We start from the raw sequence: 22,657 nt of genomic DNA on the forward strand, positions 1-22,657 counted from the left end.
TGTCCCAGTCAGAGAGGCAGAGGGGCCAGCTTCAGAAGATGGGGTCCATTGGTTGGGGGCCAGATCCTCATCATTCCTTGTACCCACAGCTCTTTGATGGCCCATCTGCACATCTGCTCTTATCAGCTGAGTGAGAGAGAATACCTGATTAGGCATGTACCCTTGTACCATCAATGCAACTGACTGCTCAAGACTAAAGATGCATCATACATTCTGTTCAGGCCAGATCAATGCTCCTGCATTCACTTAGTGGACTACCTTTGTAGACTACAAGTTTCCATGAAGTTGACCACCCTTTCAATGAAGGAGCTTGTGCATTCATATGCCTGTGTCAATGCAGTCCGATCTCATGAATGGGCTCCACCACTTTCATCGTAAGGAACTGCACTGCCCACGAATCTCTTCCAGACGTCCACACATTTCTTTTGCTGCTCAACCAGCATCTACTTTGTACATGACTCCAGAGTCTCTTTAGTTCTGATCAGGTAAGCATAACTGAAGCTGCACACTGATGGAGACTGCCCCCTGAGCTTTCTGCCTCCATTATCTGCTCCTGCTCATGTGTACTATGCTGCTCATCTTGTGCCACTCATTCTAAAATTGCTTGAGGCCCCATTGAGGTGTATGTAACTGTGCTGGTAGATGGTGCAATTGACTGCTGTGATGGTGGTTCCTCAGAGTGTGAGTTGCTCTCTGAAGTTGACATGGCCTCCAGTCAGATGCACTTCCTCCATCATGAGCACTGTGCAAAGGAGAAAACATTAGTTTCTCAACCTCTGTTGTCTCAGTTGGTGCTATAGCTTTCAACACATTAAGTGGCTTTCACTGAAAAATCCTTCACAAGAGTTGGAAACAGTTCCAAAGCTGATGGAGAATTCATTAAACTGTCACCCCTCTCACCATCAGACGTTAATCCCTTATTTCCAACTGCCTGCATTGTTGCCACCCTTACAATGACAAGTGCCTCCTCCGCTATCACCATTAGGATGGTCATCTTGACTATTCCACACCAGAGCCCTCAACTACAGTCGACCCATTTCCCGCACTTTTATCCACATCCCATCAGCATTCTGCAGGGACCGCGCATTCTGCAGTCAGTGTTCCAAGGGTACCTTTCCCTCTGTGACACTCTGATCTACTCCTTCATCACCCCCAACACCTCATCCCCTTCCCATACAATTGCAGGAGGTATAACACTTGTGTCATTATCTCCTCTCTCCTCACATTCCTTCCAGAGAAAGCAGCAATTTATTTGCAATTCTTTTAATTTAATATACCGTATTAGCTGCTCACAATGTGGTCCCCTGGGTTTTGTTTTGTGGAAGACTTGCACTCGGTCCACCAGAATGACCATGATGTTCTGTCATTTGCTATTTCAAGTCGCCATCTTGTTCACATCTCTGACCTTGGCCTGCCGCAATGTTCCAGTGACGTCCTATGTAAGCTAGAGGAACAGCACCTTATCTTCTGCTTAGGCACCTTACAATCTTCTGGACTCAACCTTGATTTCAACAGATTTCAGACCATGAATGAACTCTGTCCTTAATTTTGAAATTTATTTCCGTCAGTGCCAGTCTGTATCTTGTTCCCATGATTCTGCTTTCAGACGATGCTGACCTTTATTCTGCTATTAACATTACTCTGACCAAGTTTTGTACCTTTAATCCTATCAGTACCACCGCTGCTTTTGCCTGTGTTCCATGACATCTTTGTGTCTTGATCTCTCCCACTCTATAACTTATCCCTGACCTTCTCTTTTGCTCCATTTGCCCCTCCCCAAACTTTTTTTAACTGCATAAAACCCATCACATTCCTACTTCTCTACAGTTTCAAAGACATATCAGATTAGACTTGTTAACTGTTTCTCCCTCCACAGATGCTCCCAGACCTGCTGAGTTTTTCCAACACTTTGTTTTTATTCCACCCCCTGGATGACTCTGCTCTCCTATGTTGTGTGCTCTTTCTCCTGCAATACGGGACTAGAGGAGTCAACTACAATCAACCATCCCATTTACTCATCCTGATCCACGATCTGAAGTGATGCTCCTGTCATTACATCAACCCAGTATTTACATAACCCTCCTCAACCTTCCATTGCTTTGATCATTTGCCTCAGGTGAGGGTTGGCAATGGGCAATGATCGCCACAGTATTCCTATTCATTGCTTAGTGGTGCCCTTCTACACAGAGTGTGCCTTCTTTGTGCAATTGTCAGGGCTGACAGCTTGGCTTTACTTCATATCTTCTAGAGCACCTTGCCCACGTCCTTCTCATCACGCGGTGGCTTCTGACTTTTTTGCAGATCTCCAGCCATGCTTCCTTTGTTTGTCTGACAGGTTTCCTCCTGCCAGTATCGGAAAACAACATATTTCATGCGTCACACTGCCCCCATCACAACATCCAGGGAGGCATCTACAATGGACTGCCATGTCCCTTCTCTAGTATACTACACCCTCAGCACTGCTTTCCTCTGATTCTTTAAATTTGAAAATTGATAGGCACTCAAATTGGGCAATTCCAGGTCTCACCTCTTACTCACATCTGCTGTCCTTCATAGGATGGATATTGCGGATGTGACCCACCACTTGGTCGCCTCCTAAAAATACTGACCAACAGCTCATGCTCACCTCCAATGCAGTCAGAACCTGGAAATGGTTCCGGTGTCAGTATGTCACCGAGATCGGAAAATCCAGTCCATTAATAGCTCTAAGTTGCTCTCGCTAATAGTAGCTTTTTAAACCATGCTCTTCTTTGTCAAACAGGGCAACCTTTCTTTTGCCTATATCCTGAAGAAGCAGCTCTGATATCTACACCATTGAAAGGAGACACACAACTTCCATGGAGCGGCAAACACAGTAGGATTGCCACTTTGCTCCTTAATATTTATCTTAGTCTAGAGCTGTACATTTCTTGCCCAGAAGTCCAACCTTGGCCTGGTTCCCAACTCCTTTGGTGCAGGGCAGCAACGTTGGGGACATCAAGCCACATCTTTTATATGGCACTAGCTGTGTAAACAAGGTAAGTTTAAAAGGTCCCAGCCATTTGAAGCCAGGGGAAACGCAAATGTGTAAAGTAAGTGGATGAGGTTGGGGGGCGGGGGGAGGGGCTATGGTGGTCAGTTGCTCAGGGGAGGTAAGGGTTGGAAGATTGGGTGGTGGTGGTTGGGGGCAGGGTGAGGGTGTGTATTATAGTTACTCTGGGGTTAGAAGTAGTTTTCATCCTTCTAACATTTCATGGGTAACTATTGTGCTATGGACTTTCTGGATTGCATTGTGTGGGGACACGCACACGCGCGCGCACGCACACACACGCCTTTACTTCAAGAGCTGTAGATCTGCTGCTCCCTTTCCAGTGAGTGGGCTTCCAGTAATAGGACCAATGCAGGCCAGGAGTTTTTATCAAATATAATCCTGGAAAGATCATATAGATGTAAAGGCTTAGCCATTCTTAAACACGCGAGTGCAAAACATTTAGCGAATGAATCCCATGGCCCTCATGTTGGGACCAGAAATTTACACCTTTACGTATGGAAGGAACAGGAAACAAATACTGTTTTAAATCAATTTATTGCCTGCTTTGCTATCATTATCAATATAGCTTTTGTCACATTCTTGCGTTCATGATGAATGTGGCCTTGTTTATATTTAGTTGCATTTTGTAACAATAACAGGATTTCGTGGGTCTGTGTAATGTCTGACATTACATCCATTCAATTGATGATTACTAAATGGGAAGGCATTGCATCTCAGCAAATATTCCTTCACAACAGGCTCTCTTCCTCAATACTTCACTTGTTGAAACAGACTTTTCTCGAGAGTTTCTGAATCTTGGCTTCATAGTTCTTAACCAATGCCCTTAGTCTAGGAATTAACTTATATGTTTATTATAGCTGTGAATAGACTTCTTGCTTTTAAAGGTGCGAAGTTAATTGCTGTCAGCTCAAATTTGCACTGGTTAGTTAAATTTCACAATTATAAGGTTATCAGATCTCAATAGTTCTCACATATTCATTTTTTTTCCCCATGAAAGCTTTTCTACACAAAGCGAATATATACTCAGCGTTTTTTGCAAGGTGGCCTCCTTTGTATATTGTTTCAAACATTTTGAGTTCATTCATTTTAAATGCTCTTACATAATCTCCAACAAGAGAGAATCTAACAATCTCCCCTTGACATTATCATTGCTGAATCCTCCACTAACACCCCTCTAGGGATTAGTGTTGACCAGAAACAGAGCTGAACAAGTTGGAATTCTGAGATAAGAATTTCATCTCCTGACTTCCCAAGCATGTCCAGCATCTACAAGACACAAGTCATTCTCCATTTGTCTGGATGAGTGCAGCTCCAACACTCAGGACAAAGCAAACCACTTGATTGGCTCCCCATCCAGCACCCTTAACATTCATTCCCTCCCTTACTGGAGCACAGTGGCAACAGTGTGTAACATTGATAAAATGCACTGTAGCAACTCATCAAGCCTCCTTTGACAATTCCTCCCAAACCTGTGACCTCTACCACCTAGATGAACAAGGGCAACAGATCTGCAAGCTCCCCTCCAAGCCACACACCATCCTGACTTGGACTTGTATTGCTGTTCCTCCACTTTCATTGGGTTAAAATCCGAAATCCCATTCCTATAGTGCTGCGGGTGTAGCTGCACCATATGCACTGCAGCAGTTCAAGAAGGTAGTTCACCACAACCTTCTCAAGAGCAATTAGGAATGGGTAACAAATGTTAGCCTAGCTAGCGATGCTCACATCCCATGAACAGATACATTTAAAGAAACACAGGCCGCATTTTTACCGGCCCGCTCCACCCACCAATGGGCAACGCAAACCGGTAAAATCATGAGTGCGCCAAGAAATTAGGTTCACCTCTCGTGATCTTACAGGCGATTTGGTGCGATCAGTCTCTCGCCCATTTCTGGCGAAAGCCTGAATATGCAATCGTCCGGGCTCACTTGCCTTTGTGGCCTCGCCGGGAGAGGTTCTGACCGGCGAGGAAAACACCTGGTCCCCACAAATAGGGAACAGTCGTGAAGGCCTCGCTGGTAGAACCAGAGGCCATTAAGGCCCCACGGAAAGATTGAGGGCAATTGCCTTTTGGACAGTGCCAGCCTGGCACCTTGGCATCATCCACCTGGCACCATGGCATCACCCACCAGGCACCTTGGCATTACCCACTGGGCAGTGCCGGGGCAGCGTCTGAAGGAGCAGGGCCTTAAAGGAGTGAGGCTGGACCAGGGCGGTCTGATCGGGTAGGGAGGGGTAACCACTCTGCAGTTGTGATCAGTGGGTAAGGGCGAGGGAGGGGGCGTGATCGGTCTGGGTCGTGATACTTCTGGGAGATGTGGAGCTCGTGATCGGCCGTGGGTCTCCATGATAGCTGGCCTGGGGGGGGGGGGGAGGGGGTGTAGTGCTCATTGAGGCTGGCTGCAGCAGCAGAGGCCTGACAGGTCTCTGTCTCAGACCTGTCAGGCCTTTGCTGTTACAATTGCGCATGTGCAGCCACAGTCTGCACAGGTGCAATAGCTCCCTTTGCTGTTACAGTAAGCTGGCTGGTGATTTATGCCCCGCCCCTTCCCCTAAAAGCAAGGAATGGTTTAGCCTAATTTTCCATGCACTAAGTGTATAAAATTCGTGATTTGAATTCACCCAAAAAACAGGTGAGAAACTCTCCCATTTTCCCGCCAGTCCTGAACTTAGAATTCGTTTGGTAAGATCGCTCCCACAGTGTTTGGTGAAGTACAAGTTTACACTTAATTCAGAGGCATAATGCAAATAATCAAGCAAAATATGAAACAACTTTATAAATTACAGCAGAGCTAAGATGAGACTTTAAGCCACCTGACTGCTCCTGCTTCAAAAGTTGTACGGCCAGGTTTCTGACAACTAAGAGATTCCATGCCTATTCTTTTTGATTGAATTTGAAATTTGGTAAATTTTGCATGATTTTTACTTCCTCTGCAGAGTTTAGTGGTCCTAAAAAACAGACACAAACCACCTTTCCACAGGATATAGTTTTTCTATTGAATTTCTGCAAGTTTAATAGTGGTGATATGAAGTTGTAGTGTGCAATCTGTTTGCCCGAATTATGCATGTCTCATACGACTGCTGTGAGCTCTCAAAGAAACACAAGTTTCTTTGGTGAACAATGAAAATGTAAACTGTGAGGGGGATGCAAACAGGTTGCCTGGGGATGTAGACAGGTTAACTGAGTGGGTAAGAACATGCAAATATAATACAATGTGGGGAAGTGTGAAATTAACAATTTTGGTAGGAAAAATAGAAAAGCAGATTTAAAGATACTGAGTGTTGGCTAAATGTTGGTATTCAAGAGAATCTGGGTGTTCTGGTATACAAATCACAGAAAGTTAACACCAAGTACAGCAAACAATTATATAAGCAAATGATCTGTTAGCTTTTATTCTAAAGGAATTGGTGTAAAACAGTAAAGTAGCTTTGGTGTATGGGGTTTGTGAGACCACACTTGGAGTTCAGTGTACTGTCTTGGCCCCTTTACTTAAAGAAGGATACACTTGCCTTAGAGGGAGCGCAATTAAGATCCACTTGACTGATTTCTGGAATGAGGAGATTGGCCTATAAGGAGAACTTGCTTGAGCTAGGCCTATATTCCTTCTAATTTGGAAGAATGAGAAGTATTCTCATTGAAACATGCAAAGGTCTTGAAGGCATTAATGCTGGAGGGATGTTTCCTCTAGCTGGGGAGTCTTTTTTTTAATATGTTTATTGAAAATGTTCTTACATTTTACATAGCAAACAAACACAGATCCACACAGTGCTCACGTGTACATTCCAACACAACTGGGCACAGGGCTCCTTGTGGCCAGGGGACAAGCCCCTGGTACCCCTGGCACCCACCCTGCCCAACTCCCATCTAATTGCACCAGTAATGATGGTAATAATATAAAGCAAAAAGGCAGAGGAACGCCGTTGGAGAACCAACTGAGCACCTAAACAGCCCAAGCTATAAACTAGCGAGCAGAGAAAAGAAAGAGAGACAGCGAAGGAGAGAGAAGAGAGAGAGTAAGAGAAAAGTTCTCGTGTTGGTCCCCACACCTCAGTAGGGTGGGCAGGTGTACTCAGGTAAAGGGCCAGGGTGCATCCACCAATCGGGAGGGGGAGGGGGGTTCTGTGGGAGCACCCGGGGCCCTCCGGTATCGACTCACCTGGCTCCAACTGCAACGTCCCAACATGCGCTATAAATGGTTGCCAGGTCTTACAAAACCTAGCAGTGGACCCATATAGCGTGCACCTCATCTTCTCCAGCTTAATGGTATCTACCACCTCCTTCACCCACTGTGAATGCATCGGGGGCACCTGATTTTCACCTAGACAGGATTAGTCGTCTTGCCAGGAATGTAGTGTAAGCTACAAAATCCACTTGGAATTGCGGCAGTGGCGGATTTAAAGGCACGACCCCAAACAGGGCAGCCTGGGTCGATGCACTTATGTCCCGATCTAGCATTGCCACAATCGTCTCAAATATCGATCTCCAGTAGTTATACAGTGATGGACAAGCCAAAAACATATGTAAGAGGGTGGTGAGAGCTTGCCAGCACAGTTCACAAATGGGGCTTATGCCTGGGTACATTCTAGAGAATCTAACCCTAGTTAAATATGCTCTGTGAAGGAGTTTACATTGTATCACACCCAGCTTGACACATATTGAGGAGGAGTGTACTCGATGCAGCACTATGTCCCAATCCTCCTCCGAGAACTCCTCCCCCAGATATCGTTCCCATAAAGATTTAACCACTGATAGAGAGTTTTGTTGGGACAGAATTTGAGAATAAAGAACAGAAATGATACCACGCATAGCAATAAAGGCACTAAGAAGATGTCAATGGAGGCATGAGGTGGGAGTGTCGGAAATTGGGGGTCGGCCCTATGCAAATATCTGAAAAAGTGCATCGCAGGTAAAACAAACTTATCCACCACCTACTGGAATGACGTAAACACGCTTCCACATACAAGTCCCGGAATGTTCTGATCCCGTGCTTGACCCATATGTTGAAGGCACCATCCAAAACAGATGGAGGAAATAAATGGTTAGCCGACACTGGGGAGGCCAGTGACCAGGCCTGAAACCCGAAGTGGCATCTAAATTGCGTCCAAATTCTAAGAGTTGACTTGACAAGTGCACGCCTAGTATACTGGGAGGAGGGAAAATTTACTGGGGAATACATCAAGGCAGCCATGGAAGATGGAGCACAGGAGGAAGATTCTAACTGCAGCCAACAAGAAACCTCCTGTTGCCTCTCTCTCTGCACCCAACACACTACCGCTCTCATATTGGCTGCCCAATAATAAAATAGAAAATTGGGCAATCCCATACCCCCCTCCCGTTTAGGGCTTTGCAAGACTGTCCTCTGCATTCATGGGTTTTTCCTATTCCAGACAAAGCTTGAAATGAGCCGATCAAGTCTGTGAAAAAAGGATTTGGGGATGAACACCGGGATGTACTGAAAGAGATATAAAAACGTAGGTAGTATGTTTATCTTCATCCCATTGATACGGCCCGCTAACAATAATGGGAGGATGGACCAACGTTTGAGGTCCTGTTCCGTCCGCACCATGAGTGGAGCAAAGTTAGCTCCAAAGAACCCACTAAATTTGCTAGTCACTTGCACCCCCAAGTAAGTAAACTGCCTAATGACAATCTTGAAAGGCAGGGTGTGGAGCGGGACGCTACGAGGCACTACATTCAAAGGAAGGAGCTCACTCTTATTCAAGTTAACCTTGTATCCCGAAATATGACCAAATCTCTCTAGAGTTCGGGAATCGAGTTGGACGGATCACCGACCTACAACAGTAGGTCGTCCGCATACAGTGATAATCTCCACTCGATTCCCTCCCGACCAATCCCCACCACTCATTTGCTGTTGCAAAAAGCCACAGCAAGAGGTTCAATAGCAATGGCAAATAACAGAAGGGAGAGGGGGGCATCCTTGCCTAGTGCCCTGGGACAAAGGGAAAAAAGCTGAATGCACATCGTTTGTCCGGACCGAGGCTAGAGGGGCGGAGTTCAGTATTTTGATCCAGGAGATGAGTTTTGGGCTGAACCCAAACCTCCCGCGAGCATAAAATAAATAATCCCATTCCACCTGATCAAACGCATTTTCAGCGTCCAGTGAGATTAACATCTCTGGTAGCTTGGAGGTGGCAGGCGCATACATAATATTAAACAGCTGCCGAATATTCGAGTTTTAATTGACCCTGTCTGGTCAGGCGAGATGATAGAGGACAGAATGTCCTCCAAGCGAATGGCCAGAATCTTAGAGATCAGTTTGAGATCCACATTCAGCAATGAGATCGGTCTGTATGAGCTGCAGATTTGTGGGTCCTTATTCTTTTTAACGATAAACAAAATTGTCACTTGCCTCAAAGTCTGCGGGAGAGTGCGGTTCTCATATGATTTGGCTGGGGAGCCTTAAACTAGAGGATGCAGTCTCAGATTAAGAGGTTGACCATTTTGGATGGAGAAATGTCTTCACTCAAATGCTTGTGTATCTTTTGAATTCTTTACCCCCTCCCCCAACCCCTGCAAGACACTTTCTCAGTCATAATTCAAAGCAGATCACTAGATTTTATAATTGTAAGATAATTAAACAATAAGGGATTGTGCATGAAAACGGATTTGATGTAGTAGTCCAGCCATTATCTTAAAATTATTTTTATTCATCAGTGGGATGTGGGTGTCACTGACTGGACCAGCATTTATTGCCCATCAAGAGTTGCTCTTCAGGAAGTGGTGGTAAACTGCATTCCATTTCAGAGGGCATTTAGAGGTCAACCACACTGCTGTGGATCTGGAGTCACATGTAAGCCAGACCAGGTAAAGGTGGCAGATTTTCTTTCCTAAAGAACATGAGTGAACCAGATGGGGTTTTAAGGCAATTGACAATGGTTTTATGGTCATCATTAGACTTTTAAATTCCAAATTTTTATTGAATTCAAATTTCACCATCCGCCATGGTGAGATTTGAACCCCGGTCCCCAGATCTTGTCCAGGATTACTAGTCCAGTGACAATACCACTAGGACACTGCCTTGCCAAAAATATGCTTTTTTCTTTGAGAGACCACAGTTGAGGTGTTTGAAGGAAAAGCTGGAAAACAGGTAGATTTTAAATTTCAGCTATTGCAAAAGTGAGCATCCTTGTTTTGACAGTTCAAGACCCCAAAACCACAGACATGTAGACTGACTAGGAAGTTGGTGACAATTGTGAATGTCAATAGAACTGCATTACGTGCCTGGAGTTTTCACAGATAGAAACATCTGCCAAGATAGTCTGCATGCCATAAAGAGTTGCTCGAAATCTCAAATTGGTTACAGCTGCATACAAGATGTGGTTTGCACACGTAGATTCAAATAAGAACAACAAGGTTTATTGAGGAGCTGCTGCCAGTACAGAGTGGAAAATGAAACTAAGGCAAAAACCAGTGAAATACCCCAATGGCCTCATGATCAAGTCATGTGATTTGCTCTTAAAGTAACCATGCAACCACAAAAATATATAACAGGAGGTCAAACAAGGTCAATGAATATACAATTAATGGGAGGTGTCAAGGAAGTGAGGGACCTTGGAGTGAATTTCCATAGGTCCTTGAAGGTAGCAGGATAGGTCGATAAGCTGGTTAAGAAGGCAAATTGAATCCTTTCCTTTATTAGCTGACATATGGAACATAAGAGCAGGGATGTCCTACTGGAACAGTATTAATCATTCGTCAGACCACAACTATTACCTCAGTAATTAAGGGATGTAATTGGACTAGAGAGGGCACAGAGGAGATTTATGTGGGTGTTGCCAGGACTGGAAAACTGCAACAATGAGGAAAGATTGGATAGGCTGTGGTTATTCTATTTGGAACAGAGGACGCTGAGAGGAGATTTGATCGTGATGTACATAATTGTGATGGGCCTAGACAGAGTGGGTAGGAAGGGTATATTTTCCCTAGCTGAGCAGTCAGAGATTTAAAGTGATTGGTACAAAGATTAGCGGGTAAATGGGAAAGTATTTTTTTACTCAGCTGATGGTCAAGACTGGAACTCACTGCCTGAAAGGGTAGTTGAGGCAGAAACCCTCAACTAATTTAAAAGATATCTAGAGATATCTAGATGTGCACCTTAAGTGCCATAACCTGTGGCCAAGGACCAAATGCAAGAAAGTGGGATTAGTCTGAGTGACTAGTTTTTCAACCAATGCAGATAGGTTGAATCAAGTGGCCTCTTCCCGTGTTGTAAACTTTCTATGATTCGATGATAATCCTGAAGTAGTAAAATAAATTTAACTAAGGAGAGGGAAGGGAAACATGGTAGTGCTTAAATGGGCCAGATTTAGCAATGAATGAAAGATAAGTTACTAGGTGTATTCCATTGCTAACCCTCAGATTTAAATGAGTAAAGGAGAAAATTGGGAGGGAAGAGAGAGACACTGAGTAATGTGGAAGGAGTAAAGGTGTTTATGTCAGAGATGAGGGAACAGCTGATCAGTTCAATCCCAGTTGTGGTATTGCATTGGGTGAAGGGCTTGAGGAGAGGAAGCTGGGAATTTGAAAGTAAACTTGAGAGGCAGCTGTAAAGAGCTTTATCCAGGGACTGAGAGCCAAAGTCTCTTTTTTTGTCCTGTACTTTCCTATATTCCCATTTGGTTATTTGTGCCATAAATTCACCTTGAAAAGAAGTCTCAGCATGCATCTTGATGGGAAAATTATGTCAGGTATATGGAGTTATGTTATAGTTCAGCCATGATTTAGTTAAATGGTGAAACAGGCTCAAGGAGCTAAATGGTTTACTTCTGTTCTTATGTTCCTAGAAAGAGGGTGTGTGTGACATTGAGGGGAATAGAACTGGTGTCAGCAATACAGTAGGATGAATCAGACAATAAAGACGGTCATAGTTGAAGCATTTCTTAAAAGGACAAACCACAGATGTTAAATAATCATACCTAATCATATGCTATTAATCAAATACCATCTGTTGCTATGTTATGGTGGGCTCCTGCCAAATTGGAACCAAAACTAATTGAATACTCATCACAGTCGACACATAATCAATCACTGGTTCCAATCACTTCTTCTAAGTGATCCTCTTGTGAAAGGAAGAACTGTGTTAGTTCGCTTCAGGGCTTCATTGGGATTCAATAACATTTAGGTCTCCTTGGCTACACATTGCACAGGCATGCCATAGACAGATTTCTGGTGCCAATATTACTATTCTTTGCTTTGATATATATGTTAACAGATGGAAAGATCACCTTACCTGGCACCACTGCATATTACATACTTGGAGGAGTGTGTAGAAGATTTACAAATATATGCATGCAATGGCTCAGTATCTTGCTAACTGTGCATACTCAGGAACTATAGGCAGAAGATGTAAAGGACACACTCACTCTATCTCTTCCGGTACCATGTCCTGAAAAGGCGTTGGTAGCCATGGACTTCCATGTGTTGGGCCATGGTTATGCTTGGCAAGGTATTGCAGTGGTATGCCATTGCCTTCTGCAGCTTCTGGTTGACCAGGAGATTCTCTCACTCATACTACCTGCCATAGGTGTATTGGAATGATGTGCAGGTAAATGATCAACCTGTTTGGCCATGTTATGAAAACACTTTCCATGACCATCCAAGTCCTAGAATGGGACTTGAAACCGGAGCTTCCGACTCAGAGGTAGGGATTATGACTCAAGACATCTGCAATCTGTAGAAAGGGCATTATGGGACTGAATTGGTTAAAATGGAGGCTGATATTCCTGAGTGAAGGCAAGGAAAATATCAATCCTGCCAGGAGAGAATGTGGACAAAGATCTCAGAGCCCTGATGTGAAATGAAGGATGCTCACTGATGCTCACATCGGACACAGGTTAGAGACACTGCAATTTTGCAGCAGATGTATGTCAGTTGGATGGTAATTGTGGTGGATTTCAATGCCATTCTCTGCAGCACAATTTGAGATGGATTTCTATTAACTTCAGGAAAATCTGGTCACTTGATTGCATGACCTGTGTGTCAGGATATCCAAGATGCCAGCATTGATTACAGGTTTTAGACAGTGGAAAATCATGGAGGTCTTAACCCATTGATCTCTTGAACACATCCAAGTCAGCATTTTGATGGATTTGTACGGTATCTGATGATCTCACTCTTGAGTTTTGAAAATATGAATGCTTTCATGAAGTATGTTCTTGCACAGATCTTGTATCTCTTTCTAATTCAAGTGGGATAGTTGTCCTTGCAAATATCACATTAGTTATTTAATTGACTAAAATGATTAATATTGTGACTGAAGTGTGACTTTGAGTTGACCAATCATTGTTACAAACAAGGAGGAATGGAGGAACTAAGTAAAAGGCTAGTAGGTCAAGATAGTGATTCCTCTATGAAGGAAAAGATACCTTGACAAACAGTGGTTTGTGCTTCCGTGATGGTGCCCGGAATAATTGCTGAATTGCTGCTGTTTCCTCTTTCTGTGGTTGATATCATGATGTCACCATCTGCCTCTCTCTATTTATCCTTTGACATGTCAATCTTTAAACATTTCTGGATAGCAAAGTTGTGGAAGACATGGCAGGCTACCACATACGAAAGACTCTCCAGCTCTCTGACCTCTCTAGACAGCTGAATCTTCTTTTTAGCTTGTCTGTTGATAGCTTTATTCCAGTTGTTTTTCTTATGTGGGAATCATTATGTCTCTTCTGCTGCATAGATGATGCTGGATACAGGGATGGGCTACTGGGGAAGAGAGTAGCGTTTATCTCCAATGAGTCGTCCTAACGTATGCTTCATTTCAAAACAACTGTCAGATGGCACATATGTCATGGCAACTGACAACATGTGAGGAAATAATTGCCTTTCATCACATATCAGTTGAATATTCAGGAAGTGGAATCCCTTTCATAGAACATTACAGCGCAGTACAGGCCCTTCGGCCCTCGATGCTGCGCCGACCAGTGAAACCAATCTAAAGCCCCTCTAATCTACACTATTCCAATATCATCCATATGTTTATCCAATAACCATTTTAATACTCTTAATGTTGACGAGTCCACTACTGCTGCAGGCAGGGAATTCCATGCCCTCACTACTTTCTGTTTATGAAATGATAAAGATCGTCTGTCATGGCATACAGAGTCAAATTGCACCAAGGACCTTGGGAAATCCTGCAACTCAATAGCATAGTAGTACTAAAAATAGGCTCACTTATGCAGCAGAAGTCATGTCACCTTGAAATAAGATAATCTGGATTGTAAGTCCAGTTACAACAGTTGACAGAATTCCACTAGGGCTGTGTGATTTCACCACCGCCTTGTTAGACTTAACTCCAAATATTTAGGTCAATCTATCCTATTGGTAGGTATCAACAGGAGGGTCTGATTTTTCTTAGGTGCTACCTTACTCATTGTGCACACCATGCACGCACTTGCTCATTCTCCAACATGCTTTGAATGTACAATGGAATTCCATTAGGAATGCCATTTTGCAACTTGGCAGCTATTATCCCAAATTCTCCAGGCAAAGATGTCCAGGAGGTCTTGAATTGGAAACTAAAAACTTCAGATTAATGGAAGAACTGTTCTTTCCAAAAATATAAAGCAACATTACAGCCAGAAGATTTTCCTACCAAACAGGTTATGGGATAGGCACTTGTCCCCTTCATCATCACTACCAGTGTAATTTTCAAATCATTTTAAACAGGGTAGAACCCAGCAAATCCAGGTTCTGCACCAAATTCCTACCCCCTACAGCAAGAATTTCCACAGTTGCATCCAGTCTCCAAAAAATTCAGGTCCTTTGAGATTCACTCTTCGATTCACCATCTAAATCCTTGGGTATGTTATTTCCTTCCTGAAGTTGATGCACAGTTTGTTATTATTTCAATCCATAAAATTCAATATCAAGTAAAAGGTGTGTACTTTTATTACCTGTAGCAGAATCCAAAACAGCTTGGCTGGTGACAGTTGGTATATCTTGCAGCTGGTATGTTGTGGTGGTCGAAGGAGTTGTTGGACTGCTGTTGTTACTTGTCATATAAGGGGAAGGGTATGGAGAATTGTTATAATACTGTGCATATTGTCCCTGGCCAAAGCCTGCATAAGAATATTCCTAGAAAAAATAAGATAAACATATTTAGATTCTTTTTAAATATTCTTACCTTTGTACTGAAATAATTTTGTTTTTCATAATGATACATCAATAATAATAACACAATTCTATCATGGACATTCCATGCAGAGCGATGTTCCACGCTTTGTAGGGCAATGGATAATGAGTGACCATTACATGGAGGCAGAAAAGAGCAATGTCACTTGGTGGCAAAGCATGGTCAAAGAGAAAGATATTGAGGAGGATTTCGAAATACATATATGACAAAGCAAGATGCCGAGGGAGGGAGTTTCAGAGGGCAGAACAAAATGACTGAAAGAATGGTTGAGAAATTCTGGAGCAGAGAAAAGGGGAATAAGAAGTAAACTAATGCTGAAGGACCAGCGGGTGCACTTATACAGAATTGTAAAGCGATGAAAACGGATTATGGGGACATTCAAAGTGAGCCTGAGAATCTTACAGCTGTTGATTAGACAAATGGAAAATCAATGGACTTTCGGGAGGACAGAGCGATGGAATTGTGGACCTTGGTGTGGATAAGGATGCAGGCTATTTGCACTCTTAATGAAGTGTAGTTTATGAATTGTGGAGGTAGGAAGGCTGGCAATGATAACATTGAGAAAGTCCAGCCATGGGTGATAAAAAGGTAGATTAAGGAGGCAAGCAATGTTGTGCAGGTGACAGAAAATGGCCTGGGTGACAAACTGGGTCAATGAATAAAGGTTAAACTGGGGTTAAACAGTTCTGCAATATTCCCCACCTGAGGCTGAGAAGAAAGTATTAGATGAAACTGGAGTAGCAGAAGGGTGACTTCGATTTTGCAAACATTACACTTGTTTAAATTTTAGCTTACTCAGATATTAATATTGAATAGGCAGTTGAAAACATTGGTGATAGTTGTGAGGTTGATGGAGGGGATGACTGTGGTGAACCACTGTAGTTGTCTGTTTATGTGATAGTTATGTGATATGCCTGGACACACCCCTGCTGCCTCAATCCGGGGCTCCGCCCTCCTTGGGGTATAAAGGTGGCTGCTCTCCACCCCTTTTGCCTCAGTTAGGATTAGCTATTGGTTTGGGAGTGCTTCTGTTCTTTGTTAATAAAAGCCTGTTGTTTTGCAACATCTAGTCTTTGCGTAAATCAATGGTGCATCAATTTTATTAACAAAAGTTTTGAGATGGAGCAACTCCTGAAACCTGACAAATTGGACTTGGATCCGCAGGCAGTTGGGGCCTCTGACTCTTTCGATCACTGGCTGCGCTGTTTTGAGACCTTCATCGCCTCCTCCTCCTCCGTCGTCGTAACCGACATTGACAAACTACACGTGCTCCACGCCCGCGTCAGCGCTCACGTCTTCGCGCTGATCGGAGACGCAGAAACTTACCAGGAGGCAATCGATCTCTTCAAGAGCCAGTACAACCGGCAGCCAAATGAGGTCTATGCCAGACATCTGCTGGCCACTCACAGACAGCAGCCCGGGGAATCAACTGAGCAATTCCTGCGCGAACTGCGTGCACTCGGCAGAGCCTGCATCTGCAAGGCTGTTTCAGCCGCCCAAAACGCCGACGACCTGATCAGCGATGCCTTTGTCGCGGGCATCAGGTCGACCTATATCCGGCAGCGCCTGCTGGAACAAGGTGGGCTGGACCTGAAGAAAACTGTGGAGCTTGCCGGCTCGCTGGAGGTGGCTTTCCGGAACCTCAAGGCCTACACCCCCGACCGCGAGGGCGCACCGTGGACACCGCGACCGCAGCCATCTCTGTACCCGGGAGGGCCGCAAACCTACGCCACGCCCCGATGCCGAACTGACCACTGCGGCAGTCCCCGGAGGCCCGAGGTGCTACTTCTGCGGCCTGGAGAAGCACCCACAACAACGCTGCCTGGCGAAAGACGTGATCTGCTCTGGCTGCGGTAAGAAGGGTCATTACCTGAAAGTTTGCAGGGCAAAATCGGCCCCCAGGCCCAGCAGCGCCGCGTGTGATCCACGGGAGGGTCTGCCTTTGACACCATCGACCGTGTGCGATCCGCGGGTGCCGCCACTACTTAGCTGGCAAACGGTTCACTCTGCTCACGGACCAACGGTCCGTTGCCTTTATGTTCAGTAACGCACAGCAGGGCAAAATCAAGAACGATAAGATTTTGAGGTGGAGGACCGAGCTCTCCACCTACAACTACGACATTTTATACCGGCCTGGGAAGCTCAATGAGCCCCCAGATGCCCTGTCCCGGGGGACCTGTGCCAGCGCAAACCTAGACTGGTTACAGACTCTCCACGATGACCTCTGCCACCCGGGGGTTACCAGGTTCTTCCATTTCATCAAGGCCCGGAACCTGCCAGATTCCATCGAGGAAGTCAGGTCTGTAACCAGGCACTGCCAAGTCTGCGTGGAGTGTAAGCCGCACTTCTACCGGCCAGACAGAGCGCACCTCATCAAAGCCACCTGCCCTTTCGAACGCCTGAGCGTTGACTTCAAAGGCCCCCTCCCCTCCTCTGACTGCAACGTATACTTCCTCAACGTCGTTGATGAGTATTCGCTGTTCCCCTTTGCTGTTCCCTGCCCGGATATGACCTCGGCCACGGTTGTCAGGGCCCTGCACAACCTCTTCACCCTGTTTGGTTTCCCCAGCTATATTCATAGTGACCGGGGTTCCTCTTTTATGAGTGACGAACTGCGCCAGTACCTACTCTCCAAAAGCATAGCCTCGAGTAAGACCACCAGCTACAACCCCAGGGGGAACGGACAGATGGAGAGGGAGAATGCGACAGTCTGGAAGGCCGTTTTATTAGCTCTCCGGTCTAAGGACCTTCCAGTCTCCCGCTGGCAAGAGGTCCTCCCTGATGCGCTACACTCAATTAGGTCACTACTGTGCACGGCTACCAATGCCACCCCTCATGAACGAATGTTTGTTTTCCCCAGGAAGTCCTCCTTGGTGACCTCACTACCGTCGTGGCTGACGTCCCCTGGCCCTGTCCTGCTCCAGAAGCACGTGCGGACCCATAAATCGGACCCCCTGGTCGAAACGATCCGGCTCCTCCATGCCAACCCCCAATACGCCTATGTGGCGTATCACGACGGGCGGGAGGACACGGTCTCCATTCGCGATCTGACCCCCGCAGGTACTACGTACCACGGCCCCTCACCCCCAGCTCCCAACGTTGTCCATGATGCACCAGAGTCGCAGCACGCTCATTTAGCCCCCGTGTACGGCACGCCTGAGCCCCAGGAGCTGCCTCCACACACCTGGCAGTCTGAAGGCGCTACGGACAGCTTCACCGGTTATGGACTGGCGTCTGACTCATTACCGCGGCCTCCTGAACCGGCACCACGGCTGACACCGCGGCAGTCGCAGCGGCAGATCAAGCCCCCGGAGAGACTGAACTTGTAACTTGAATCAATAACTTGTGACTGTCGTTCCACCACCTCGCCCCCGCCGAACTCTTTTTTAAACAGGGGGTGAATGTGGTGAACCACTGTAGTTGTCTGTTTATGTGATAGTTATGTGATATGCCTGGACACGCCCCTGCTGCCTCAATCCGGGGCTCCGCCCTCCTCGGGGTATAAAGGTGGCTGCTCTCCATCCCTTTTGCCTCAATTCGGATTAGCTATCGGTTTGGGAGTGCTTCTGTTCTTTGTTAATAAAAGCCTGTTGTTTCGCAACATCTAGTCTTTGCGTGAATCAATGGTGCATCAATGACGAAATGGATACAAGTCAGCATCAAAGTGAAAGTTAACTGTATGCTTCTGTATAATATTAGAAGATAAAAATAATTTCCTTTTGTCTAGCACTTTTCCCATTCCAAAGTGTGTTACAGCTAATGAAGTACTTTTGAAGTGTAGTCACTTTTTAAAGACATGAAAAGCAGCAGTCAATTTGTGCACAGCAATGTTCCACAAACAGAACTGTGATAATGACTGGAAAATCTATTTTAGAACTGTCGATTGAAAATTAAATATTAGCCATGCTTCCTCTACTCTTTTTGAAATGTTGCAATAAGATGTTTTATATTCAACTGAAGGGGCAGAAGTTGGTTTAATTACCTCATCCAAAAGATGACGAGGGCAATCTAATCTTCCTGTCCTGCTGGTCAATGGGTGGGACGAGCCAGTAAGATTGCCAGAGAGGCAAAAAAAATCGGGTTCACGCCCGATTTCTTGCCTCTCGTAATTGTACCAGCACCGGATATCCCAAAAAGGGCGCGAGGCTGATCTCAATATTTCAGTTCTATGTTAAATAGAACTTAAATATTACAAGTGAGCCCGGGATGCGATCGTCCGGGCTCACTTGCCTAAGGGGCCTCGCCGGTGAAGAACCTCGCTGGCGAGGATCACGTATGGTCCCCATCAACGGGGACTGTTATGATGGCGTTGCCGGTAGGACTGGAGGCCAGTGAGACCCCCCAGGAGGTCGGAGACAGTGCCCCTTTGGTAGTGCCAGCCTGGCACCCTGGCTCTGCCAGCCTGGCACAGTGGCTCGTGGAAGGGGGAATTGGCCGAGAAAATTGGCTGTGAAGGCCAGTGATAGCAGGGTGGGGGGAGTGGAGGGGCAGTCAGTCGCAAAGGCCAGTGATGTGTACAGAACAGAGAGATCTGTGCACACTCGATTGTGCTCTCTGCTGTGAACTGTCAGCTTTTGGTAAGCTTAGGCCTTGCCCCCTCCCTCTGCTGGCGGGATACAGATCTTGCATCATCTTCTGCTCAGAGTGTGGTAAGATTGGATTTTTACCTCACCCTGAAAAATGGGTGCGATTCTCTCCCGTTTGCATGCTCATTCAGCACTTACATTTTTTTTGTAAGATTGCCCCTGACATTACAACAGTGCAGTACTACCTCAGCACTGCACTTAGAGTACCATCTTAGATTTTGTATTCAAGGGCTAGATTTTCAAAGAGGGGTTAGGAACCTGCGCCCAGATAATTTCTGGGTCCTGACATTGCATTGCCACTGTGTCTTTGAAATCCTAATTGGACAGAAAGCAAGCTCAAATCTCAATTGTGGCACTGAGTGTCTCTAGAAGGCAGGAGCTGCCTTCAGTGCACCAGTGACAAAGGTGGAGACAGTAGCCATAATGGAGCCTACCACTGCCTTACTGAAGAGAGCAAGCTGTTGCTTGGAGGGCCAGCAGTGTTAAAGCACAGGAAAGTGGCCATGCAGCCCAATAACGGTAATGTGTATGACCCGGCGCAAGATCCTCCATGAACAGACAGATTAAATTGTTCAAAACGAGTGGCACAGTGGTTAGCATTGCTGCCTCACAGCACCAGGGACCCAGGATCAATTCTGGCCTCAAGTGATTGTCTGTGTCGAGTTTGCACATTCTCCCCGTGTCTGCGTGGGTTTCCTATGGGCGCTCCTGTTTCCTCCCACAGTCCAAAGATTTACGGGTTAGATTGATTGGCCATGCAAAATTGCCCCTTTATGTCAGGAAGATTAGCAAGGTAAATACATGGGGCTATGGGGATAGGGCCTGGGTAGGATTTTTGTTGGTGCAGGTTCGATAGGTCCAATGGCCTCTTTCTGCACTGTAGGGATTCTATGAAACTTACAGTTCTCCCTGCAATGAATCAGACAGTTGTGCACTAATGTGCACCAAATTGTTCAAGTTTGCTGAACTCACAATTGAAAATGCTGTCCTTGCCCTTCCCAGCCTGTTAACAAGCTCCTCAACAAGCTTAATGGGCTATTAATTGGATATGTTCCATGCCTTCCATCTTCCATTTGAAAATCCCAATGTCCCAGGGGCACTGGGATCCAGAGATGTCCTCTGGGAACACAGTTGTATCCGTACCCAATTCCAACCTTACAAGCAATTGAAAATCTGGCCCCAAGACTCTAGAGGGGGATTTGAAAGGTGAGATCACTAATACTGAGCTAATGTTGATACATTGGTGAGGGCAGGATGCTACTTAAGAGAAGGGGCTCAAGAATGGCTTCTTACAGAACACAAAAGTAATTATCCTGCAAAGAAAGAAAAATCACTGGAATGTAGAATGCATGTCAAGTAAGAGTGGAACCAGGAGAAAGAGCTGCCATAAGAATGAATGGTGCAGCACTTAATGAGGGTCTCTACTCCATCGTGTTTGTTTCAGTTCTGTATCAGAGCTGTCTAAAAGTAATGCATAGGATGGATGGTGCAGAGGCAGGTAGTCAGAGGAGACAGTTTGTAGCGGAGTAGAAGAGTTTGTAGTTGTTCATGCTTTCCTGGGTGATTTGAGATTAAAAGAAAAATTTGACAGTGGCAAGAGATATGTACAACCTGAGGTACTTTAGGTCATATCTGATGATGGATAGCTGAACTTTCTACTTGCCAAACATGTTTCAGTTTATGGCCAATGATGTTGAGGCTATTATACTAAAGAAGTGGCATTGATGGAAAGCCATTTGTTTCCTATCAGAACAAGAACATTAGAGATTTATATTTTGTTTACATTTCCTGGTTTATACTTCCTGGTTAGACTCTAGTGTCTCAGTGAGGTTTCTTTAATCTTATCAGTTGAAGAGTCTTGCAGTTGCTTTTCCTCCCCCCAGACAGCACAGGTACACATAACAAGTCACCATCCAAAAGCCTAAGAAAAGAGGGTCAATGTCAGTCCATTGAATGATCATGCCATTCCTTATTTGAGGAAGGATGTACTGACATTGGAGGCAATTCAGAGGAGGTTCACCAGATTGATTCCATGGATGAAAGGGTTGACATATGAGGAGAGTTTGAACAGTTTGGGCTTATACTCACTGGAGTTTAGAAGGATGAGAGAGGATCTGATCGAGGTGTAAACAATAGTAAAAGGGATTGATGGAGTAAAAGTAGACCCAATGTTTCCCCTTTGGGGCAATCAAAAGCAAAAGGTCACAGGTATAGGTTGAGAGGCGGTAGATTTAAAACGGAGATGAAAAGGAAGTACTTCTCGCAGAAGATGGTGAATTTGTGAAACTTGCTGCCCCATAATGCGGTGGAGTCTGAATCATTAAATGGTTTCAAGAAGGAGATGGATATATTTCTGATAAAAACGGGTTAAAGGGATATGGGGAACAGATATAGAGGTGGATTTGAGACCAGAAAGAGATCAGCCATGATCTGATTGAATGGCGGAGCAAGCTCGAAAGGCTGAATTGCCTATTTCTGTTTCTAATTCCTATATTTGCCGCTGAATGCAAAATCCAGGTCAATATCCCATTTACCTATTATTCTGGAACCAAGTGGATGGGTATGCAAGCTTATTGACTTTTAACAGCTTTGCTCTCATTGTAGTTGCTCAAAGAGTTAAGAGTTGTGAGGATAGCTTGATGGTGTTGTTTAACTGTGCCTGACAGTGTAGCATTTGTGCAGTAAATGGCAAACTAGTATAACACTGACAATTTGAATCAATGTGGAATGATGGAAGGGCAGGATGATCTGTGTGCAGAACCAAAGTGATACACATAGTAGCCTCCCGGATTTCTGCTGATTGACAAGTGTGGGGATTGAATGGCAGTTACTAAATATCACATAAGAGCCAGAATCATGGCATGCTGTGATGTCAAAAGCTGCATTAT

At 45.1% G+C, this 22,657-nt stretch overlaps 1 protein-coding gene across 7 annotated transcripts in view; it reads right to left on the minus strand.

Moving 5' to 3' along the window:
• Positions 1–22,657, minus strand: part of eya1 (EYA transcriptional coactivator and phosphatase 1) — a 183,954-nt gene that overhangs the window by 97,914 nt on the left and 63,383 nt on the right. For 6 of the 7 annotated variants that reach the window (XM_078217104.1, XM_078217102.1, XM_078217101.1 and 3 more), the window contains one exon: positions 14,945–15,125. In XM_078217104.1, coding sequence (XP_078073230.1) covers positions 14,945–15,125 — 181 coding nt within the window. Of the gene's footprint in view, positions 1–5,239; positions 5,249–14,944; positions 15,126–22,657 lie in introns of all 7 variants that reach the window. The other variant, XM_078217105.1, reaches the window with a different exon arrangement.

Source organism: Mustelus asterias, chromosome 7 (genome assembly GCF_964213995.1).
Source record: "Mustelus asterias chromosome 7, sMusAst1.hap1.1, whole genome shotgun sequence".
NCBI classification, from domain to species: Eukaryota; Metazoa; Chordata; class Chondrichthyes; order Carcharhiniformes; family Triakidae; genus Mustelus; species Mustelus asterias.